Here is a 21,170-nt window from a genome sequence, read left to right on the forward strand (position 1 = left end):
ACTCATTTCACCAGCATTATCACCTTCATTTCATTCAGATGCTAAATAACCTGAGATGTTGATACAGCGTTGTAAAATAACCCACTAAAAAAAAAAAGTAAGTAAAACAATATGTTAACAACTAAGCTCTTAAGCTTTCATGGCTGTGGAGTAATGGTTAGCATATCTGAACATGAAACGAGTGGGCCTGGATTCAAAACCTGGTTGGAACAAGTTACCCGATTGTTTTTTCCTCAATCCATTAAGAACAAATGCTGGGTAACTTTCGGCGTTGGACTCTTGGACTCATTTCGCTGGCATTATCACCTTCATCTCACTCAGAAGCTAGATAACCATAGCAGTTGATGAAGAGTCGTTAAATAACTCAATAAGAAACACCTAAGCATTCACATTATTCGAAACACATAAAACTCTTTATATATTGGGTCGGCTATAATCATGTTAATAATGTACACATTGTTGTATAGAGAATTAAATGTATAATGGCTAAGGGACAGGTTGGCAGCTATGTCATACAGGGAAACCCAAGATACTTATGAATGGCAAAGGAATTTTATAAAGTTACATTTGTTCGGATCAAATTTCTGCACATTTAAAGGACAAAACTAAAATTCTTTCAATCATAATACGATATATATATAATATATTCAGTAGCAGTGCGTCAATAAGAGCACGTGAACACCTTGTTTCCATTAATGCACGACTAGTTTTATTATTTAATACCGTATTGGCGTAGTGGGGATGTATAATATCAGGATCGAGTATTTTAAACTTCTAGCATCTTGCATAAACTTCTTATGTAAACTTGGCAACATCCGTTCACCTATAAACCGTGCTCTTTTCAGAAGGTTACAGAAATTTCACGCATGCGCGGGAGAAAATTGTCTTTCGCTGGCCGCTTATGACTCGTCAAGAGCACAAAGGATTAAGTGAACAGTGAATCTATCCTACAGATGTCAGGTGCATCGATCCCTATCATTTACGTGCTATATCTCGAGGAGGAAATTTAATTAGTCTGTATTTTATCCTGCAGATGTCAGCATCTCACTGTCGGAACATTTACTTTATGTGGATGTGTGTACAGTGCTGCTACGAGAGTGTAGTTTGTGAATTACTATACTTCAGTGTCGGCATAACAGCATAGTTTGGCTTTCAAAGACGTGCTGGCTGATGTGATGGTGGTATGAATTTAAATATCTGTATATTATTTAAGAATAATATTTACTGGCATGTATTTATAGTAATCAATCCATGCGAATGGGATTACAGTACTGGTATAGGCTATAGTGTATCAGTGTGTTCTGAATCAAAATATATTACTGAACACACGCTTTTGTAAATTGTGTTATGTATTAATTTTTAACAAACGTAAACAATGAACTCTGTTCAAGTAATTTTGAAGAGTAAAGAACTGGGTAAACTGGCTTTCCAGGAAAAATTGGAAATAAAAAGACTAGGTTTCATTATTATTATTATTATTATTATTATTATTATTATTATTATTATTATTATTATTATTATTATTATTATTATTATTATATGTTGTTTTGAATTTATATACGGTTTTTTCGACAGTGAAACATTGGAATCATGACATTTCATATTAGGCTAAAAACGTACGATTTCAAATTCTCTTCGATTTTAGAACACAAAATTGTGGACACACATAATATTTTATCACGAGCCGCCACTGAATATATTATATTATCATAATACACTACTCTCTTAAATTAACTCAGCATATTGGGAATTCAATCAATGGCTTTCCCAAAACACGCAAAAATAAGCAAAATTGTATTAAACTTCTTTGTTTGAAATATATGAAAGAATAACCCCTGAAATTGATGACATTACTTACGGTTCAGCCTGTGTATGTATGTATAGTATGTTTGTACGGATGGACCAACAGACCAAGAGAAAGACGAATTGCACGAATAATAATATTTCTTATTCTCTTATCATAGACCTATACTAACTGCTCTCCACAAAACCGATTGACATGAAACAACAGTAATTCCATGGCAGGCCTAACTACTTGTAAAGATGTAGGTTATGTACTCAATAAACAAATGAAGGAAAAATTATAATTAATATTGGGGAATGCCATGTTTGCAGCGAAGGACCTGCTCTTGGGCAGAAAACTATGAATGAATGATTTTTTTAGTAGGTTATTTTACAAAGCTATATCAACATCTCAGGTTATTTAGCGTCTGAATGAAATGAAGGTGATAATGCTGGTGAAATGAGTCTGGGATTCAGCACCGAAAGTTACCCAGCATTTGCTCATATTGGGTTGAGGGAAAGCCCCAGAAAAAACCTCAACCAGGTAACTTGCCCCAATCGGAATTCGAACCCGGGCCACCTGGTTTTGTGGCCAGACGCACTAACCATTACTCCACAACTGTGGACTGAATGAATGAATAAATCATTAATAATACAACATATAAATTTCATTAAATTTATTTCACACTTAATCACATTCACAATCCTTATGAATAAGAACCAATTTCTTAAAAATCTAAATATCACAATAACACCCACTCGAGAACAAAATCATTTCCCGCAATTACAAGGATCCTATGAAACCCCCAGTCACTATTTTCTTTTACATTTCGTAACAGCATTCGACCCTTTTCATTTACAGTTCTGGTCAATCTGAATGAAAACGAAAACAGAAGGACATGGTACATAAAAATGAGAACTGAACTGTTTATGAAACTTTCTGTGCCTTTCGTGGTAATAGATCACTTGCTCCACAAGAGAATTTGCGTCTTCTCCCATGGTGTTCCAGTCTACAGATAGCTAATTTAACCACAAGATCTGTGGGAAAGTCAATTATTTCTTAAAAAAGGGTAACCTAAGGTTGGCCATACAAATTACACATAATTTACGTTATGTAAAAAAACTAATGTTTACACAATTTTCTACGTGATGTAATAGATTATTTTCGTGGAAGTGCGCTCTAAACTTACAGACGTTACCATGGACACAATATGAGGATGTATGACAGAGAGGCCACGGACATCACTACATCTGCTCAGTCTGGAGATTGGGTTGTCATATGGCAGTAAAGAAATTATTGAAGCTCTACCCATACAAAATAACACGACTGCATGAGTTGAGAGATCCTGATTTGCCAGCCCGCATCAACTCTGTACTTATGTTTTGGAACAATTTGAGGCTGAGGACGAACAAGACATGTTTGAGACAACTCTCGCGGTTCGGTACGCTTCTCACTATAATATACTGTACCTATCACCCCATACCACTCGTAACTCCATGTTACCTATCAACAAGGTGTTGAGGCCTCATTGCGTAGAAACTCGCTCTGCAATAGTGACTTTCAAATTGACTGGCAGATAAGGCCGAAAATATTTGATCACATGGTATTGTGAAGCTGTACTGTTAATCAATTCCCACGTCTTTGTCTTCTTTCCCACAAGATCAACATAGGCTATTCCATATGAAATCAATTAGTAAAAAAACCTCGCATTTTTTATACTCTAATTTTTTCCCTGTTTATAGAAGGTGCTGAGGAGAGTGCATTTGCAAAAATATACTATCGAAAGTCAAACGGTTTTCGTATTGTTGAGCGAAAAATTTAGCGTATTTTAGAAAAACAAGCCTCTTTCAGCGCTCAGAACTCTCGAACCATTTACTGCAGAACATTGAACGAGAGCTCATTTTGAAGCTGACATTTGGTAGGTTATGTTAAGAAGTAATCCTTATTTTTATTGTGTACAGAGAGACAGATAATCTGATTTTACTTACATTTAGGCTTTTTGATCATTTGTAAAAATGTAAAAAAATATTGAGAAAAACCTTGCATTATTAAGAGGAATTCGGCATTGTTTGCTTAGTGGTACGGCAATAAGTTTCGAGGGTATTAAATAGATTATTTTCACACGCCTAGACTTGAACGGTGCAGTACCGCACACACTGGCCGAGAGCTGAAGATAAGCAAGCGTTGGGCGTCATTTTACTCCTGTGTTTTTGTGATAAAGCTAGCCCAGCTATGCGCTACTAGACGAAACATCACGTGTTTGTCTCCTGGCTTTGCTTCCCTCAGCTATCTCCCACCTCACAGTCAGCTGGTTAGTTCACGCGCGTACTATTTATTTTCTTTATTTGATATTTTCAATACTTTCTTATCAACATACCACCAGTAAAAAATATGTGTTTATTTGTACTTTCAATGAGGAACCTAACCATATATTTTCAAAATATTTTTTCGTGGCCAAAGGCGTCTTAATGAAGAAAAATCTAAATTTCTCCATTTCCATAAAAAGTAAGAAAAACTGTTTACATGTCAATATAAACTTTAACTTCTCAGTTCTGATGCCTCACACTTTGCACAAAGCATTATATCACAGTTGTCTACGGACAGAAAAAGTTTCATTGTATTTAAAAATTGCAAGGTCAATTTTCTCTATATTTCGGTCGATTTGAGATGGAATAACTCACATAGTGACACTCAAATATTGGAGGAATTACATTAAAATTGTGTTAAGTTTGAATTTTTGATTAGGAAGCATAATATTATGTCCTCTCTGTCCCAAACTTCAATAAATAACAACTTGTAACAACAGTAGACTTACTGAACGCTGGTTGAGTCTCACATTGCTTCCTGGTAAGCTCTTCACCAACTCTCACTGTAGAAATCCCGATTACAGTCACATTAAAAACTGCAAATCTTCCTGGAACACAGTAATTCAAAACTGCAGTATCTGCTCTTCTCTGTAGATGTTAAGGACAAACTATTTTTGGGATGCTTCTTGTTGTTGGTACAGGTGCATCTTCACTGCTATCAATCTTCTCCAGCGTTCCCATGGCACCCACAAGAAGCACTGTATCTCCTAAAATGGGGTAAAAGGCAAGCATATTATTAACATGAAAGTGACACATACGTTCTCAATACATGCTTTACAAATTTTTCAACAATTCAATTTCTTTATCATGCTGTGATTGGCAATACAGTTCATAGTTTAAACTTTACTTTCTTGAACTAGTATTCAAAAGACATGACAAGATTAAATGATTTAATATGCACCCAAATAAATGATGAAGTTGGTTTTATGGATTGCACCCAAGAGGCATTCTCCATAATAATGGTTATTAGAGGAGAAAAATTTGCTCCGGCACCAGGGATCGAACACGGGTCCTTGGTTTTACGTACCAAGCACTCTAACCACTGAGCTACGCCAAAGTTCAATCCACAACACCGGATCGAATCCTTCTCCTCTAGTGTTTTTCCCTGACTCCAAGTTCGACATGTATGTTGACATATATTAAGTCAATTGCCATTATACAAGGAGCACACTCAATTGAGTGACTTGGTGGCCGGGATTCCACAGTATTATGCTCTGTTGGACGAAAAATCTACGTAAAGATTAATTTTTGGTCCTACAGAATATATTTGTTATGGTAACAATGGTTATTAGAGGAGAAAAATTCGCTCCGGCACCAGGGATTGAACCCTGGTCCTTGGTTCTACATACCAAATGCTCTAACCACTAAGCTACGTGGTGCCGGAGCGAATTTTTCTCCTCTAATAACCATTGTTACCATAAAGATATATTCTGTAGGACCGAAAATTAATCTTTACGTCGATTCTCCATAATGCCAAAATTGTGATACTTGATTTAATACGTGATGTGTACATTTTAAGTAGGTCATCATCATCAGTAGATGTTTCCACTCAGTTGTGGGTCGTCTCAGAGCATAGCCTCCTCCACAAAGTCCTGTCTTGCTACAATTCCTCCTCTTTAATTCTTTCCCAATCATGGCCTCTCTCTTTTAAATCTATGTGTACTTGATCTAACCATCTAGTTCGGGTCTTCCTAATGTTCTTACACCTTTGACTTTCATTTTCAATGCCCTTTTTGGTATTCTTTTTTCATTCATCCTTTACAAAAGACCGAACTATTTTAATCTCCTTTTTACTATTCTATCTTTTAATTTTTGAATTCCTAATGTCTGTCTAATAACTTTATTTCCGATTTTGTCCCTTCTTGTTTTCTTTTCTATGCTTTTTAAAAATTTAATTTCTCCTGCCTGGATTCTACTTATGTCCTCCTCAGTCATGGTCCACATCTCAGCACCATACGTAACTACAGGTATGTAATATTTATAAATCATAATTTTTATTTCTTTCAACAGCTCCCAGTTCCATAAAATATGTTTCACAGTGTTATAAAATTCAGCACCCAGTCCAATCGTACTAGTGATTTCTTGTTGAATTTTTCCTGTGTGTGAAATTCTGCTTCCTAAATAATTTACTTCAACTTATTTTAACATGTGATTTCCGATATTAATGTAACCACCATCTGACTGTCCTCTTCCAATCCTCATCACCGAGCACTTCTCAAGATTTACATGTAGGCCACATTTTAAGTAAATATGTAAGTTAATTATTTTTCACAAATTAACACAATATATTTCGGAATATATATGATAAGACTTTCTTGAGTTAAATTCTAACGTACTTTGTTTACATGTTTCGACCTTTTACAGGTCATCCTCAGAACTGGTCATTGTTGGTCTTGGCGCCTCTTGTTTTGTTTCCTGTGAGAGTGTGTTCGTGTGGTATAATATAGAGTCAAAGAGTGTGTGTGTTCTGAAATTGAGTTGTGTCTCGAGAATTTCGTTGGGTGTGTTTTCGTGTGTCTGTGTATTTCATATTGTTCTAGTGTGTTTAGTTTCTGGCTTTTTGGTTAGATGTGTAGTATTTCCATGTCTGTGACTCTACATTACACCACACGAACACACCCTCACAGGAAACAAAACAAGAGGCGCCAAGACCAACAACGACCAGTTCTGAGGATGACCCATAATAGGTCGAAACACGTAAACAAGGTACGTTAGAATTTAACATAAGAAAGCCTTATCATACATATTCTGAAGTGATACAGTGTTAAAAGTTGTGTAATCAAGATGTATAATATATTTATATTATATAATCACTCGTGTTATTCAGATGGTTCACACTGGTTAGCCACAACTGATTGTTAAAATTTCTGGGAACTGATTTCTCTCTCCTCCTCATCCCATCTATCTTAATCTCTCTTGCACAAGACAGCAATATTACAACATTGCAACTCTCTCCTATTGGTTCTCGCCATATGCAGGAGATTTGCCGTAATGTATAACATTGAAATGGAGATTACAAACGTCAATGAACAGACACTGCATAAGGTAGTATATGTTATGAAACGAATAAGAGTCTAAGCCAAAATAGGGAAAAACATTTCCAACATTTGTAAAGTTAAAGATATGTGGATTACGTCCTTTTTTAAACATTTTGTAGTTGTTATCTGTTCCTTATTAAGAACATTCTGACCTACCTGTATTGAGGATTCTAGTGGCATTCTGGCAGCCGACAATGCATGGAAGACCATATTCACGAGCTACAACTGCGCCTGTAGAAAAAGAAAAGAAACTGTACCATACATCACTATCTAATGTGCAATCAAAAATAAATTTAGATAGTATTAGCACTTCATACACATTTTTGGAAAAGTTATAAAACAACATGTCTACAACAGAACAATAAGGAAAATAGTCGTCTTCTTCTTCTTATCATGTATTAAGCCTGGTGACCTGTTACAGTCTCACTCCATCGTTTCAGTGGATGGCCCAAAGATCTTGTTCCTGGTAGTAATTTAATGTTTGGCATGGTATCTTGTCTAAGCCATTTGTCTATAATTTTGAATTTTCTCTAAAATTGGTTCAATATTTAATTCTTTCAAAATATCCTAATTTCTCTTCTTGTCTAATCTAGTATAGCCAGCGGTTCTTTTTAAAAACTTAATTTTATTGGCAGTGATTTGGTGTTCATCACATTATAGTGAGGGTCACATAAGAACAGTTCCTAAACAGCAAATATTGCCATCTTGTCAGTGTTGCCAACTGTTACCAGATATCACACGATCCTTTGTACTAAATGACTTATTTACTTACCGTACTTTATGTTGGAAGGTTATTCTAAATAATTCAACAATTTGTAACATATTTTCGTAGCAAACTATACGAGAAAGGGATCAACATGTCAAGTATTTTGTCTGGCAATACGAAATTCATTGGTTTGACTAAACAATTGACTCACGAGACCTAACCTAAAAATGTATTTTGTTTGACCACATGAAATTATTAGTACTAACTCCGAAAACTAACCTGACAATATTTTGAATTATAACCACAACGCAACACATAAAATAACTCTTATGTATTAATATTAATACTGATATTAATTAATTATTAGTATGTTCAAATTTCACTAGTTTCCAGTAACAGACTCAAAAATCTAGTACAATTTCAATTTCATGGAACTCCAGTACCGACAAATATTGTCGATATTTGTCTCAGCTGCCAACATACTAGTTACAAAATCACTACCATTTGTAGTATTTGTCAGTATCGAAATTCGAAACAAAGTTAGCAAAAGAAAATTTAACCTGAAAACTAGAAAATCACTACAATCCACTAGCATACGTAGCAATGGGGAAAAAATGGTTAGGTTTCACCCTTAGGGTATGAAGTAAGCTGACCCGGACTATACATATGGTCCAAGCTTCACTTCCATATATGAGAACAGGTCTCACCAGCGTTTTATAGACTTTAATTCTTATGTGTTTTTGGGCAAAACAAGGTTTGAAAATGTATTAAGCCGCCAGGCTTAACATCCCCATCCAACAGATGAATCACTATCAACAGTGACATATGCCTTCTCTTCATATGCACTGCGGAGAGTTTTGGGATTTAACCCAGACATATTGGTGCACAATCTAGTGATTAGAAGTTGTGCACCGCCATCTCTCCTAGTCCCGAGGTAGAAATTTTACATGAAAATTTCTGATCCTGCTGAATGTAGATAGAGTCAAAACTCATTTTTACAGAAATAGATTTAGCAGATAATAGAACTGGATGTCTCAAGTATAAAAAAAATAAACGAAAAACATATATTCGAAATAATTAACATGGATATTATAGGACCTTTACTGGAACCTAAGAAAAACACGAATAAGTGTCAAAAACGCAGAAATGCAAACGGTATAAAAACGTTTTACTGTACTGTATAATAAAAGACACTATTACAAAGAGTCAGTTTTGTAAACACAAATTGTACTTCTGATCTACTAATTGTTGATGTTAAAAGCACATTTACAATCTATTTATTGTGTTTATATTATTTTTCATAAAATTTCTAGTAGATATATACAAAAACATACTGAATTATAAAAATACTGTATTTCACCAATGGCTATATTAGAAATAAATGGATATAAATACACGAAAATTACTGTATCACTCATTTTCCATGAATCTCACTCTTTCTGACAAGTGGCATCACTCATTTACTATGGGCACCCTTAGCACTTCTGCACATCTTTGAGTTATTTTATTTTTTTATTTTATTGGGTTATTTTACGACGCTGTATCAACATCTAGGTTATTTAGCGTCTGAATGATATGAAGGTGATAATGCCAGTGAAATGAGTCCGGGGTCCAGCATCGAAAGTTACCCAGCATTTGCCCGTATTGGGTTGAGAGAAAACTCCAGAAAAAACCTCAACCAGGTAACTTGCCCCGACTGGGATTCGAACCCGGGCCACCTGGTTTCACGGCCAGATGCGCTGACCGTTACTCCACAGGTGTGGACTCTTTGAGTTATCATTAAAGAATATAAACTATAAGCATAAATGAACGGTGAATGGTAAAGCAACTACAATTTTTCTCCACTTACTTTAATGAAGAAGAAATATAAACTTAACAAAGGAATAGCTCACCATGAGATATGAGTCCTCCAAGCTCTGTTACAATGCCGCCCAGAAGGGGGAAGTAGGGACTCCAACCCACATCAGTGCTGTGAGTGATGAGAATATCGCCTGCCTTCAGACTGCCGATCTGGTCCAGATCTGTGACCACAAAGGCACGCCCCAACACTGTACCGGAACACACAGACGTTCCAACCAGACGAACGCCTAGAGCTCCAGGCCTCCTTGAAGAAGTCAATGATTCTGTCTGAAATTGAATTATCAGTCAGTAAACAAACTGTCTCCTCAAAAGAAGGAAATTAAAGCTAAAGTAGTGGATAAAATCTAACTAACTAGGGATGTGATTTTTTTGTATTAACAATATACGTGAAATGTGTTAAAAACTTAATTTTATGCATGGAAAATGCAAATCCCTTAATGAAAGTCCAAAACTAAGTGAAATATATCCGCGAATTTGGTATAAATTCACGAAATTACTACATAATCAAGATGCTTTCAACAAAAAACTGGTTTTATGAAGAATTCGCACGAAAAATTACTCTTTCTTCCAAATAAAATGTGAAAATTTTCTTTGTTGTAAAATATACATGGGCATTTCTACGTATTTGATCATTCAGCATTACATATATGTCGTATCTGGCAACAATGTACATATAGTTTCAGGGACTACTTCCAGGGAGCAGTGCAATTCTTTCCCGCAACAATTGCCTTTGTGAGATCAAGAAGGCAGTGCAGTCACCCTTTCACAATCAAATGAAATTGAATTACGAATTTAATTAATGATGCAAACAATTTTGTGCTGGTTTCAAAGGAATTGTTTCAAATATAATTTTAAACAATTTTGTTTTATTATTTTTTAAAGTTTCTTTATGGTGCGAAATATGCACGAAATTGCTTGATTTTTTTTTAATGTTAATCGAAATCAAACCATTTTAATCACCGAAATCAGGGTAAAATAATCATCATAAAATCACACATAACATAAATAAATACATAACATAATCACAGTCTAGTATATATAGTCACAAAGCTCAATACATAATAAATATGCATCCATAGATAGTTGCTAACCACTAGGATCGCTAATATCGCCTCATTACAGACAATGCGAAATAATACCTGCACAGTCTATTGTTCCTAGCACCCTCACAACTCAAGCTTCGTGAAAGTATATACTAGACTGTGACATAATGCCCTGGTAGAGGGGAAGAGAAGGCCTGAAAAATAAGTAAGTAAATAAATAAATAAAATATCGATGGTGTTCAGGTAACAGGCTTATCTCACAAAAGAAAAATTTGTCAGAAACAACCATTATTAAATGTTGTTGTTGTTTTCTAATGCCAGACATTTGACAATAAAGTCATTTGACCTCTTGCACTCCAATATTTTTCAAAGATATTGTCAAGAAATGTAAATATAATTATGAAAATACATATCTTCACGTTTTGAAATTAAATTTCAACTAATTACTCTAATTACAGCAAAAAAAAAAGTCATATTTAAAAAAATTAGGGTTAATCCCTTTTACCTGAACACCATCGATATGTAAACAAAATTAAAAGTACGACAAATAGGAAAAAACATAAATAATACAATTTCGAAATAAATTCCCTCATATAAGAAGAAAATGAAGGAACAACAAATTGTTTCCTATAAACAAAAGAAAAACTATAAATATTAGTGCACATTGATGGTCTACTTGGGAATTCCAGTGGAACTAGCAGCAACACTTAGTCTGTTGCTCATCATTTTTTTTTTTTCAATAGTAGAGGTTACCAGCTTCAACTAAACTCCACTTTCTGGAGGGCAGGAAACTGCAATTTCATAGTGTTTGTTCCCTAGAAAAGTTGCCTTCACTACGGATATAGAGCTTTCTCTACTCCCCACGTTACTCTATAGATGGGGCCCTTACCAGGTACTACCCACCATACCAATAGGACCTGAAACTCACTTAAGGACAGGCCTGAACTGACTCTTTCGAGGGTTCCACCCTGTTATCCTGAATGTAAAGATACGAATAGTTAATTTAAAATAGTTTAACTATGGTACTAATTTCCAAATGAAACCATTTCTCTATATATCCATTACAATTACAAACAACCCATTAGCATCATATTGATGTGTAAACTGTTTCGACTATTATTAATTACACTATTATCTAGAGATTAAGCTTCATGGAATGAAGAAGCAATTATGAAGTAATGAATGAGAAGGCTGTTGCCTTGTTAAACTTAAATGTGAGGAATATAATAATAATAATGATAATAATAATAATAATAATAATAATAATAAATAATAATAATAATAATAATAATAATAATAATAATAATAATAATAATAATCTGTGGCGCTACAGCCCGTGAAGGGCCTAGACCGACCAGCCGGCTGCTGGCCTCACGTCTACATGTCGAAGCAGAGGTGGACGATCATCCAACCAGAATGGAGGTATAGTGTGGTTAGCACGATGATCCCCCAGCCATTATAGCTGGCATTCGCAACTGGATTTCGCTACCTATCGTAGCTCCCAAGTGCATCACGATGCTGGGTGGGCACCAGTCCCATACACTGGCCGAAATTTCATGAGAAAATTTCTTCCCCCACGAGGATTCGAACCAGCATGCATTCTGTAACGCGAGTCCTAGGCAGGATGCCTTAGACCGTGACGCTATGGCGCGGGACATGTGAGGAGTATAAAGATGGAAATGAAACGAAATATCAAAATTATATTCCAAATCCCGAACACCTTACAATTCCAGCCATGCAATCACATTCAGTACAAACGTTTCACGCAATTATAGGAGTTTCATGAATTCCCTGCCACTTCTTCTATGTATAATTAACTACAAAAGAAACACAACTTACAGACATAGGAGCAGGTACACCTCTGATTATCTCCGGAAATACCAGCTGTTCCCACTGAGGAAAAAGCCTTCGTCTTCGAATTGCTCTGAAAAAATAAATTACTTACATGAGAACTGAGATTCTCATGATGGTTGACTTATCGTTTTGTCACATTTCGCATTTATTGCTAATTAAAAAACCTTGCCCTGACGATAGGTTAGTTCTGTAGAAGAGGCTGTGGGACTTACTTGGAGATGAGGGAAGGATTTCTTGTCCGCAAAAGTACGCCCAATTCGTAGTGAGTGAAGAAGAACAGAAGTTGAGAGTCAGGGATGCGCCCCTCCTTTGCCATAAGATATGCCAGTTGTCGATAAGCCATCCGCAATTTGTGTGTTATGGTGATGTAGCAGTCTTTGTTGGACTCACGTCCTGTCACTGTGCTGCGGCACATGGAAAGCAGCCAACTCAGAGCCATTCTGTTGGAAGATAGTTACACACATACATTAATGTAAATTACAAACAGTAACATATTGTTAATTAATGCTGAGTTCTCGAAAATAAAGCCATTAACTCTCTTGCTCTTCAATATTTCTCACACACAGTGGGTTTACAAGAAAGGACTGGACATTGCTGAAGATGATTCTGGTCCATTTCTTCCTGAAGACTGCACAATAATTCCAATATTGTTCAAGTGTTTGGACAAACAGTCATACCTTGCGAGTAATCGAAAGAATGTAACTGCAGTTTACCTTGGATACTCAAGAATTATATTTTGTTGTGCACTGAGAAACTCCCGTCTTTTATTATTTTAAATTTCGTGGAAATGGTATGATATTATATCTTCATATTTTGAGTTCATTAATATTTAAACTGTTGAAAATGATAAAGTTGACATGGGGTTTGTAAAATATTAGTTTCCTACTTAGCAAGATGGTCAGCAGTTAGAAACTGCATTACCAGACAACCCACAGTGTGCCAGTACCCCATTGCAAAACAACTAACCTTCAAATTCATCAGATGTTTTTTTTTTGGGGGGGGGGGAGGGTGACAGAATGGTTATTACAGCGGTAATCGCTGCTTTAGGATCATTGAATATAACAGTTTGTTGAAAATAAGAGATCCGGTACAACAGATTTTGAAGTGTCAAATAGGTGGCTTCAAAATTTGTAGCTACACAATCGAAGGATATACATAGTGATTTATATAGAACTAACACATTTCTTTCTTTCAAAACAAATGAAGCTACTGTCGGTGACTCAGGAGAAGACGAGCGCGAAGTGAGAAAAAGGAGTGATTATTCGATAACATTACAGCAACACATGCAATACTTGTGCTACTAGTAAGTGGAAACATTATTTTCACTTACTAATAGTACAAGTATTGCACTATTGTCGTAACATTCTCTATTAACTAAACTTTTTCCTCACTCCGCGCTCGTCTTCTCTTGAGTCCCCAACAGTAGCCACAATTTGTTATACCTCAAATGTAGAGTATCTTTGGGAGATTGCTAACCTCTATAGAAAATGTTGAAAATTATTTATTTATTCGGGTGGAAATTCACTTAATGACCAGTTTTTAACGTCAAATTAAGCAGAAGTTTTGATTCCCTGCCCTGATGTTTATTCTTTATTCCTTATTGTTGGCAGCTGTTTTCGACATTTGTTTAAATCACTGAAAATGCAATACACATTAAATCAACGGTTCTTCCTTGTGAAGCAATACTGGATTACGAATTCAATTACAGCTACTCAAACGGCATACCAGAGAGAAGTTGGTGTTTGTAATCCCCCCAAAGAAACACAATACTGGGACTGGTAAACAAATTGGACAATCTGAAGCACAACATCACATAGGAGATTAATGGTATTGAAGGAGAGTCCTCCAACGAGTGGTCAGTAACATGGAACGACATGTTGAGTTATGCCTTATGCAGGATGGAGGACATTTTCAACATTTGCTATAGAGGTTAGTAATCTCCCAAAGATACTCTACATTTGAGGTAAGCAAATTGTGGCTAGCATCATTCGTTTAGAAAAAAAGAATGAATGAAGGAAAGAAGGAATGAAGGAAAGACAGAAGAAAGGAAAGAAAGAAGGAAAGAAAGATAGAAAGAAGAAAAGAAGGAATGAATGAAGGAAAGAAGGAAAGAAAGAATGAAAGAAGGAAGGAAAGAATGAAAGAAAGAAAGAAGGAAAGAATGAAGGAAGGAAAGAAAGAAAGAAAGAAAGAAAGAAAGAAAGAAAGAAAGAAAGAAAGAAAGAAAGAAAGAAAGAAGGAAAGAAAATAGGAAAGAATGAAAGGAAGAAGGAAGGAAAGAATGAAAGAAGGAAGGAAAGAAGGAAAGAAAGAAAGAAAGAAGGAAGGAAAGAAGGAAAGATAGAAAGAAGGAAAGAAAGAAGGAAAGAAGGAAAGAAAGGAGGAAAGAAAAAAGAAGGAAAGAATGAAGGAAAGAATGAAAGAAAGAAAGAAAGAAAGAAGGAAAGAATGAAGGAAAGAAGGAAAGAAAGAAAGAAGGAAAGAAAGAAAGAAAGAAGGAAGGAAAGAAGGAAAGATAGAAAGAAGGAAAGAAAGAAGCAAAGAATGAAAGAAGGAAAGAAAGAAAGAAGGAAGGAAAGAATGAAGGAAAGAAGGAAAGAAAGAAAGAAGGAAAGATAGAAAGAAGGATGGAATGAAGGAAAGAAAGGAGGAAAGAAAAAAGAAGGAAAGAATGAAAGAAAGAAAGAAAGAAGGAAAGAAGGAAAGAGAGAAAGAAAGAAAGAAGGAAGGAAAGAAGGAAAGAAGGAAAGAAAGAAAGAAAGAAAGAAGGAAAGATAGAAAGAAGGAAAGAAAGAAAGAAAGAAAGAACGAAAGAAAGAAAGAAAGAAAGAAAGAAGGAAAGAAAGAAAGAAGGAAAGATAGAATGAAGGAAAGATAGAATGAAGGAAAGAATGAAGGAAAGAAAGGAAAGTTAGAATGAAGGAAAGAATGAAAGAAAGAATGAAAGAACGAAAGAAAGAAAGAAAGAAAGAAGGAAGGAAAGGAGGAAAGAAAGAAAGAAGGAAGGAAGGAAAGATAGAATGAAGAAACGAATGAAAGAAGGAAAGAAGGAAAGAAAGAAGGAAAGAAAAAAGAAGGAAAGAAAGAAAGAAAGAAAGAAAGAAAGAAAGAAAGAAAGAAAGAAGGAAAGAATGAAGGAAGGAAAGAAGGAAAGAAGGAAAGAAAGAAAGAAGTAAAAAAGGAAGGAGAGAAAGAAAGAAGGAAAGAAAGAAAGAAGGAAAGAAAGAAAGAAGGAAAGAAAGAAGGAAAGAAAGAAAGAATGAAAGGAAGGAAAGCAGGAAAGATAGAATGAAAGAAAGAAAGAAGGAAAGAAAGAAAGAAAGAAAGAAAGAAGGAAAGAAGGAAGGAAAGGAGGAAAGAAAGAAAGAAGGAAAGAAGAAAAGATAGAAAGAAAGAAAGAAAGAAAGAAGGAAAGAAAGAACGAAAAAAGAGAGAGGAAAGAAAGAAGAAAAGAAAGAAAGAAAGAAAGAAAGAAAGGAAGAAAAGAAAGAAAGGAAAGAAAGAAATAAATAAAAGAAAGAAGAAAAGAAAAGAAAGGAAAGAAAGAAAGAAGGAAAGAAATATGTTAGTTCTATATAAATACTCTGTATAAAACGAGAAAAGTGGACATGTAGCACCAGCACCTGCTCCATTATTATGGTTGGAAAATTAATAACTAAGATTTTTCAATATTCTTCATTTTACAGATAATATTTAACTATGAAATATGCTATAGTATATTCTGACACTGGCAGCGAAAACAATGGCTTTTGAAACTCGCATCACTATATATTAAAAAAAAAAATTCTTATGTTTAACCAAATGAACAAATTTAATAATTAATAACGCACATAATGATGTTCGAAAATACTACATTCATACACTTTTAAACTACATTGTTTATATAATTTTAGAATTTTAACATATAGCACATAATGTGACCTGACGATGCCAAATAATAAGTAGACAAAACCCTTTGTTATATAAATATTATATTTTTATTGATAAGTTATTAGGTGGAATTTGTAAATATACCGAGTGAACCATAAGTAATGTCATTAATTTCGGGGCTTATTATTTCAGATATTTCAAACAAAAAAGTTTAATACAATTTTGCTTCCTCTCCGAGATAAAAATTGTTTCATATGAAACATTTAATAGAGTGTTTTGGGAAAGCCATTGATTGAATTCCCAATATGCTCAGCCAATTTAAGACAGCACTGTATTATGATAATAAATTATTAAAAGAACTTTAGTTTTGTCCTTTAAATGAGCAGAAATTTGATCTGAACAAATGTAACATTGAAAAATCCCTTTGCAGAATGAAAAGTTACATATTTTCGGATCAAATTTCTTACCTTGTGCCCCACTTCTTCACCGTCTTTAGTTGTGACAATAATTCTTCATCTTTCAGCGTTTTCTTCGTTGATTTATGAACTCTTGACGTGACGGAATTTTGCAGCATTGTTTGTAGAGTCTTTATCAGAATTTCTGGCTTCATTCCCCAGGTTTCCGTCATTAATTCGAACTAAAAAAAAAAGAAAGTATAATTATCATTTGTCGTGCAATACAATCATTTAACAGTCATAGACTGTTCAGGTTAGGGACAAAAGTAGACTGCAAGCAGCAGAGATGAGAATATTAAGAAGTACTTAAGAAAAGACTAGAGCAGATATAATTAGGAATGCAGAGATTAAAGAACGAGTTGGTTGTTTGACCATTGCAAAAGAGTTTACAATGGCTCAGACATGTTAAAAGGATGGTACAAGACAGATTACCAAGAACAGCATTGGAGATGAGAAGAAGACAATGGGAAGATCAATAATGAGGTAATTGGACCAGATAAGGGAGAACGGATAAACAGAAAAAGGATAAATGGAAACGTCCAAAAAAAGGAAGAAGAAGAAAAAGAAGAAGAAGAAGAAGAAAAAAAAGAAGAAGAAGAAGAAGAAGAAGAGGAGGAGGAGGAAGAAGAAGATTCAGGTTAACATTTTAGATTTTCTTTTGGCGTTCTCTTTAGTTCCATCTTTTGCATTCTTTTCAATTTTCCTAATACTTTTTGTTATTTTTTTCAAAATTGATTCAGTTTTAAATTTTGTGCTATATCTCTCTGTATTTATACTGCATCACTGATACAGAAGACGCAATGTTTCAGAATTGCGAATTGATATTGATTTCATCATACAAGAAAGATAAGGAAAGGAGAATTATTGTATATACACGAATACTCTGCACATATTTTTTCCAGTGCGTGCATTATTTGAAATAAGGTTGGCACCACTTTGCCTCAAACACTGGATTTCGTTATACTACAACATTGCAATTTTGTACACTAGTAGACAAGAATATTTTTAATCAACCTTGGATTTTTCAGATTATGTTAGAAATATTGAGATTTTTCGCCAAGCATACCTACATTCTCCCCTAGAAGCATAAACTAGCAGTTTTCCAATTTGAGGAGAAATATAAAAGAACGTGAAAATACAGTATAAAAAATGGCTGACTTAAAAGTTGAATTCCAAACCTGATAAAGAGACAAAAAGATGTCCAAAAAATTACTGAAAGCAAAATTAGTCTGAGCCATGATATACATAGAGAATATAACATATTATTCTTATTACGTACCTCTTTAATAGACCGATGACCATGTAGGAGTAGAAATTTATTCAACTTAACGAAGACTTTTGGACAATTCTTTTCCAGCCATTGAATGGCCTGAGATGGCGGCACTTTACAAAATTCCACCATCTTCCCAGTTACATCAATTGATGAAGCAAGGTCCTAAAAAATATAAATAGCCTACAAAATTTAATAAGGACAATTAAAGCAAGTTACATACATGATTACTAAGACAAGTTTATACATGTAAACAGTTAACAGCAGAATAAACCAGGGGTCAAGTTACACAATATCCTATCAGCATTTTCCGTATTTGTGGGTTTGCCCACTCACCTGAATATTTAACCCATCCTTCCCTCAGCCCATTCAGGGGCACCCCATTGCTATTCACGGTCAGGAAAAGCAAGCAAAATAATATTCATTTTCAATGTTTATTTCCCAGACATTTTGTAATTATCTGCGTGTTTGCATGTGGATGTGTGAGAAAATTTTCAAATTTTGTATAGAGGTACACAGAACTATGCTTTATCACGCTGGTTGCTTTTCCAGTTATGTACTTAGTCTCCTGTTCCATTTATTTTCTCTAGAGTTACCAATTTGTTGCAATATTTTCTGCTGTTGATTTTTCTCCGTAAGTTTAATGGTTTTAGATTAGCTTCATATAAACATATTGAGTTCGAACAAGAGTTTCTTAGACCTGTGATGATTCTTGCTGCACTGGAGTGTATTCTGTCAAGTACTTTTAAGTTACTTTCTGCTGTGCAGTAAATTTGGTATCCGTATTCAATAATGGGTCTAATGAGGGGACAAATGTGATTTTAAGTGTTACAGCATTTGCTCCCCAAGATGTACGTGATATATATTTCATTTTGTTTAGTCTTTGCCTAGCTTTGTCAGCAATATGCTTTATGTGACCATGATATGTTAATTCTGGGTGAAGAAGGAGGAGGAGGAGGAGGAGGAGGAGAAGAAGGAGGAGAGGAGGAGACGGAGAAGGAGAGGAAGGAGAAGGAGAAGCAGAAGGAGAAGAAAAAGGAGAAACAGGAGAAAAAGGAGAAGCAGGAGAAGGAGAATAAGGAGGAGAAGGAGGAGGAGGAAAAAGAGACGGAGGAGGAGAGGAAGGAGAAGGAGAAGCAGGAGAAGCAGAAGGAGAAGAAAAGAAGGAAAAGGAGAAGCAGAAGCAGAAGGAGAATGAGAAGGAGAAGGAGGAGGAGGAGGAAAAGGAGAAGGAGAAGGAGAGGAAGGAGAAGCGGAAGGAGGAGAAGGAGAAGAAAAGAAGGAAAAGGAGAAGCAGAAGGGGGAGGAGGAGGGGGAGGAGGAGGATGAGGAGAAGGAGAAGGAAAAGAAGCAGGAGAAGGAGAAGAAAATAAGAAAAAGGAGAAGCAGAAGAAGGAGGAGGAGGAGGAGGAAGAGGAGGAGACGGAGAAGGAGAAGGAGGAGGAGGAGAAGAAGGAGGAGAAGGAAAAGAAGCACGAGGAGAAGAAGAAAAGGAAAAGGCGAAGCAGAAGGAGAAGGTGGATTAGGAGAAGGAGAAGAAGAAGAAGGAGGAGGAAAAAGAGACGGAGGAGGAGAGGAAGGAGAAGGAGAAGAAAAGGAAAAGGAGAAGCAGAAGGAGAATGAGAAGGAGAAGGAGGAGGAGAAGGAGGAGGAGGAGGAAAAGGAGACGGAGAAGGAGAGGAAGGAGAAGGAGAAGCGGAAGGAGAAGGAGAAGAAAAGAAGGAAAAGGAGAAGCAGAAGGAGAATGAGAAGGGGGAGGAGGAGGATGAGGAGAAGAAGAAAAGGAGAAGGAAAAGAAGCAGGAGAAGGAGAAGAAAATAAGAAAAAGGAGAAGCAGAAGAAGGAGAAGGAGAAGGAGGAAGAGGAGGAGACGGAGAAGGAGAAGGAGGAGGAGGAGAAGAAGGAGGAGAAGGAAAAGAAGGAGGAGAAGAAGAAAAGAAGGAAAAGGAGAAGCAGAAGGAGAAGGTGGATTAGGAGAAGGAGAAGAAGGAGGAGGAGGAGGGTAGGGGGAGGAGAATGAGAAGAAGAAAAGAAGAAGTAGAAGGAGATGCAGGGGAAGAAAAGAAGGAAAAGGAGGAGGAAGAGAAGTAGTGGAAGGAGGGGGAGGGGAGGGGGAGGATGAAGAGAAGGAGAAGGAGAGAGAGGAGGACAAGAAGAGGGGGAAGAGGAATAATAAGAAGAAAATAAATAAATACCTCAAGAGCTGCTGGAATCTCTGCTGAAATTACATCCGAACACGAAGACAGCATTAAAGCCACATCACTGTAGTGATCTGGAGTTAGTTCTGGAAATTAAGAAACAAAAGACGTCACTTTCGATATGCACTTTCACAAAGCCTAGTGCTCAAAATGAACATCTACAAGTTACACCATCCAAAAAGTTATTTATATAAAAGGCACAGATATATACAGTGCGTTCGTAGGTCGGCCGGACCGTTCCGCGTCGTTCTTAACCAACTAAAAAATCAATAAGTAGAATATGTGTTTGAACATTGAATTCCCGTCATTTCTAAATCATTTCGTATTCATAATCGGTTATTTTTATCTATGCTTTATCAAATTATCGTTATCTAGTGTCGATGGAATTGGTGATAGTGAGGGAGATCAGGCCACCACGGAATGGTCCAGCCGAGCTACGAACGCACTGTATAATTAAATATAATTTATTATGTACACAGACCTGCTTTGCAATCTCAGAAAATTAGGAAAAGTCTGTCTTTTCCACCAAAATTTTCATTTCAACTAACGGATATTTAAACTTGAGTTTTAGTGCAGAAAGCCGTTTACATCACATTGCACCAAATACCGTATATACGCGAAAACTTCGCGGATATTTTTTACAGAATTTAGTGAAGAAAAACTGGTGTGTGCGCATTATTTGAAATAAGGTTTGCACCACTTTGTCTTTTTTTTTTAAGGTGCGTGG

At 35.7% G+C, this 21,170-nt stretch overlaps 1 protein-coding gene across 2 annotated transcripts in view; it reads right to left on the reverse strand.

Annotated features, from left to right (window-relative positions):
• Positions 1-2,444: 2,444 nt before the first annotated feature.
• LOC138692885 (rifampicin phosphotransferase-like) overlaps positions 2,445-21,170 on the reverse strand; it is a 61,896-nt gene continuing 43,170 nt past the window's right edge. For both annotated transcript variants that reach the window (XM_069816201.1, XM_069816210.1), the window contains 8 exons: positions 20,441-20,529; positions 18,255-18,410; positions 16,988-17,157; positions 12,863-13,090; positions 12,636-12,720; positions 9,786-10,020; positions 7,344-7,418; positions 2,445-4,856 (listed from right to left, as the gene is read on the reverse strand). In XM_069816201.1, the coding sequence (XP_069672302.1) occupies positions 4,747-4,856; positions 7,344-7,418; positions 9,786-10,020; positions 12,636-12,720; positions 12,863-13,090; positions 16,988-17,157; positions 18,255-18,410; positions 20,441-20,529 (1,148 nt within the window). In that variant the 3' untranslated portion in view covers positions 2,445-4,746. The remainder of the gene's footprint in view (positions 4,857-7,343; positions 7,419-9,785; positions 10,021-12,635; positions 12,721-12,862; positions 13,091-16,987; positions 17,158-18,254; positions 18,411-20,440; positions 20,530-21,170) is intronic.

Source organism: Periplaneta americana, chromosome 2 (assembly GCF_040183065.1).
Source record: "Periplaneta americana isolate PAMFEO1 chromosome 2, P.americana_PAMFEO1_priV1, whole genome shotgun sequence".
In the NCBI taxonomy this organism is placed as follows: Eukaryota; Metazoa; Arthropoda; class Insecta; order Blattodea; family Blattidae; genus Periplaneta; species Periplaneta americana.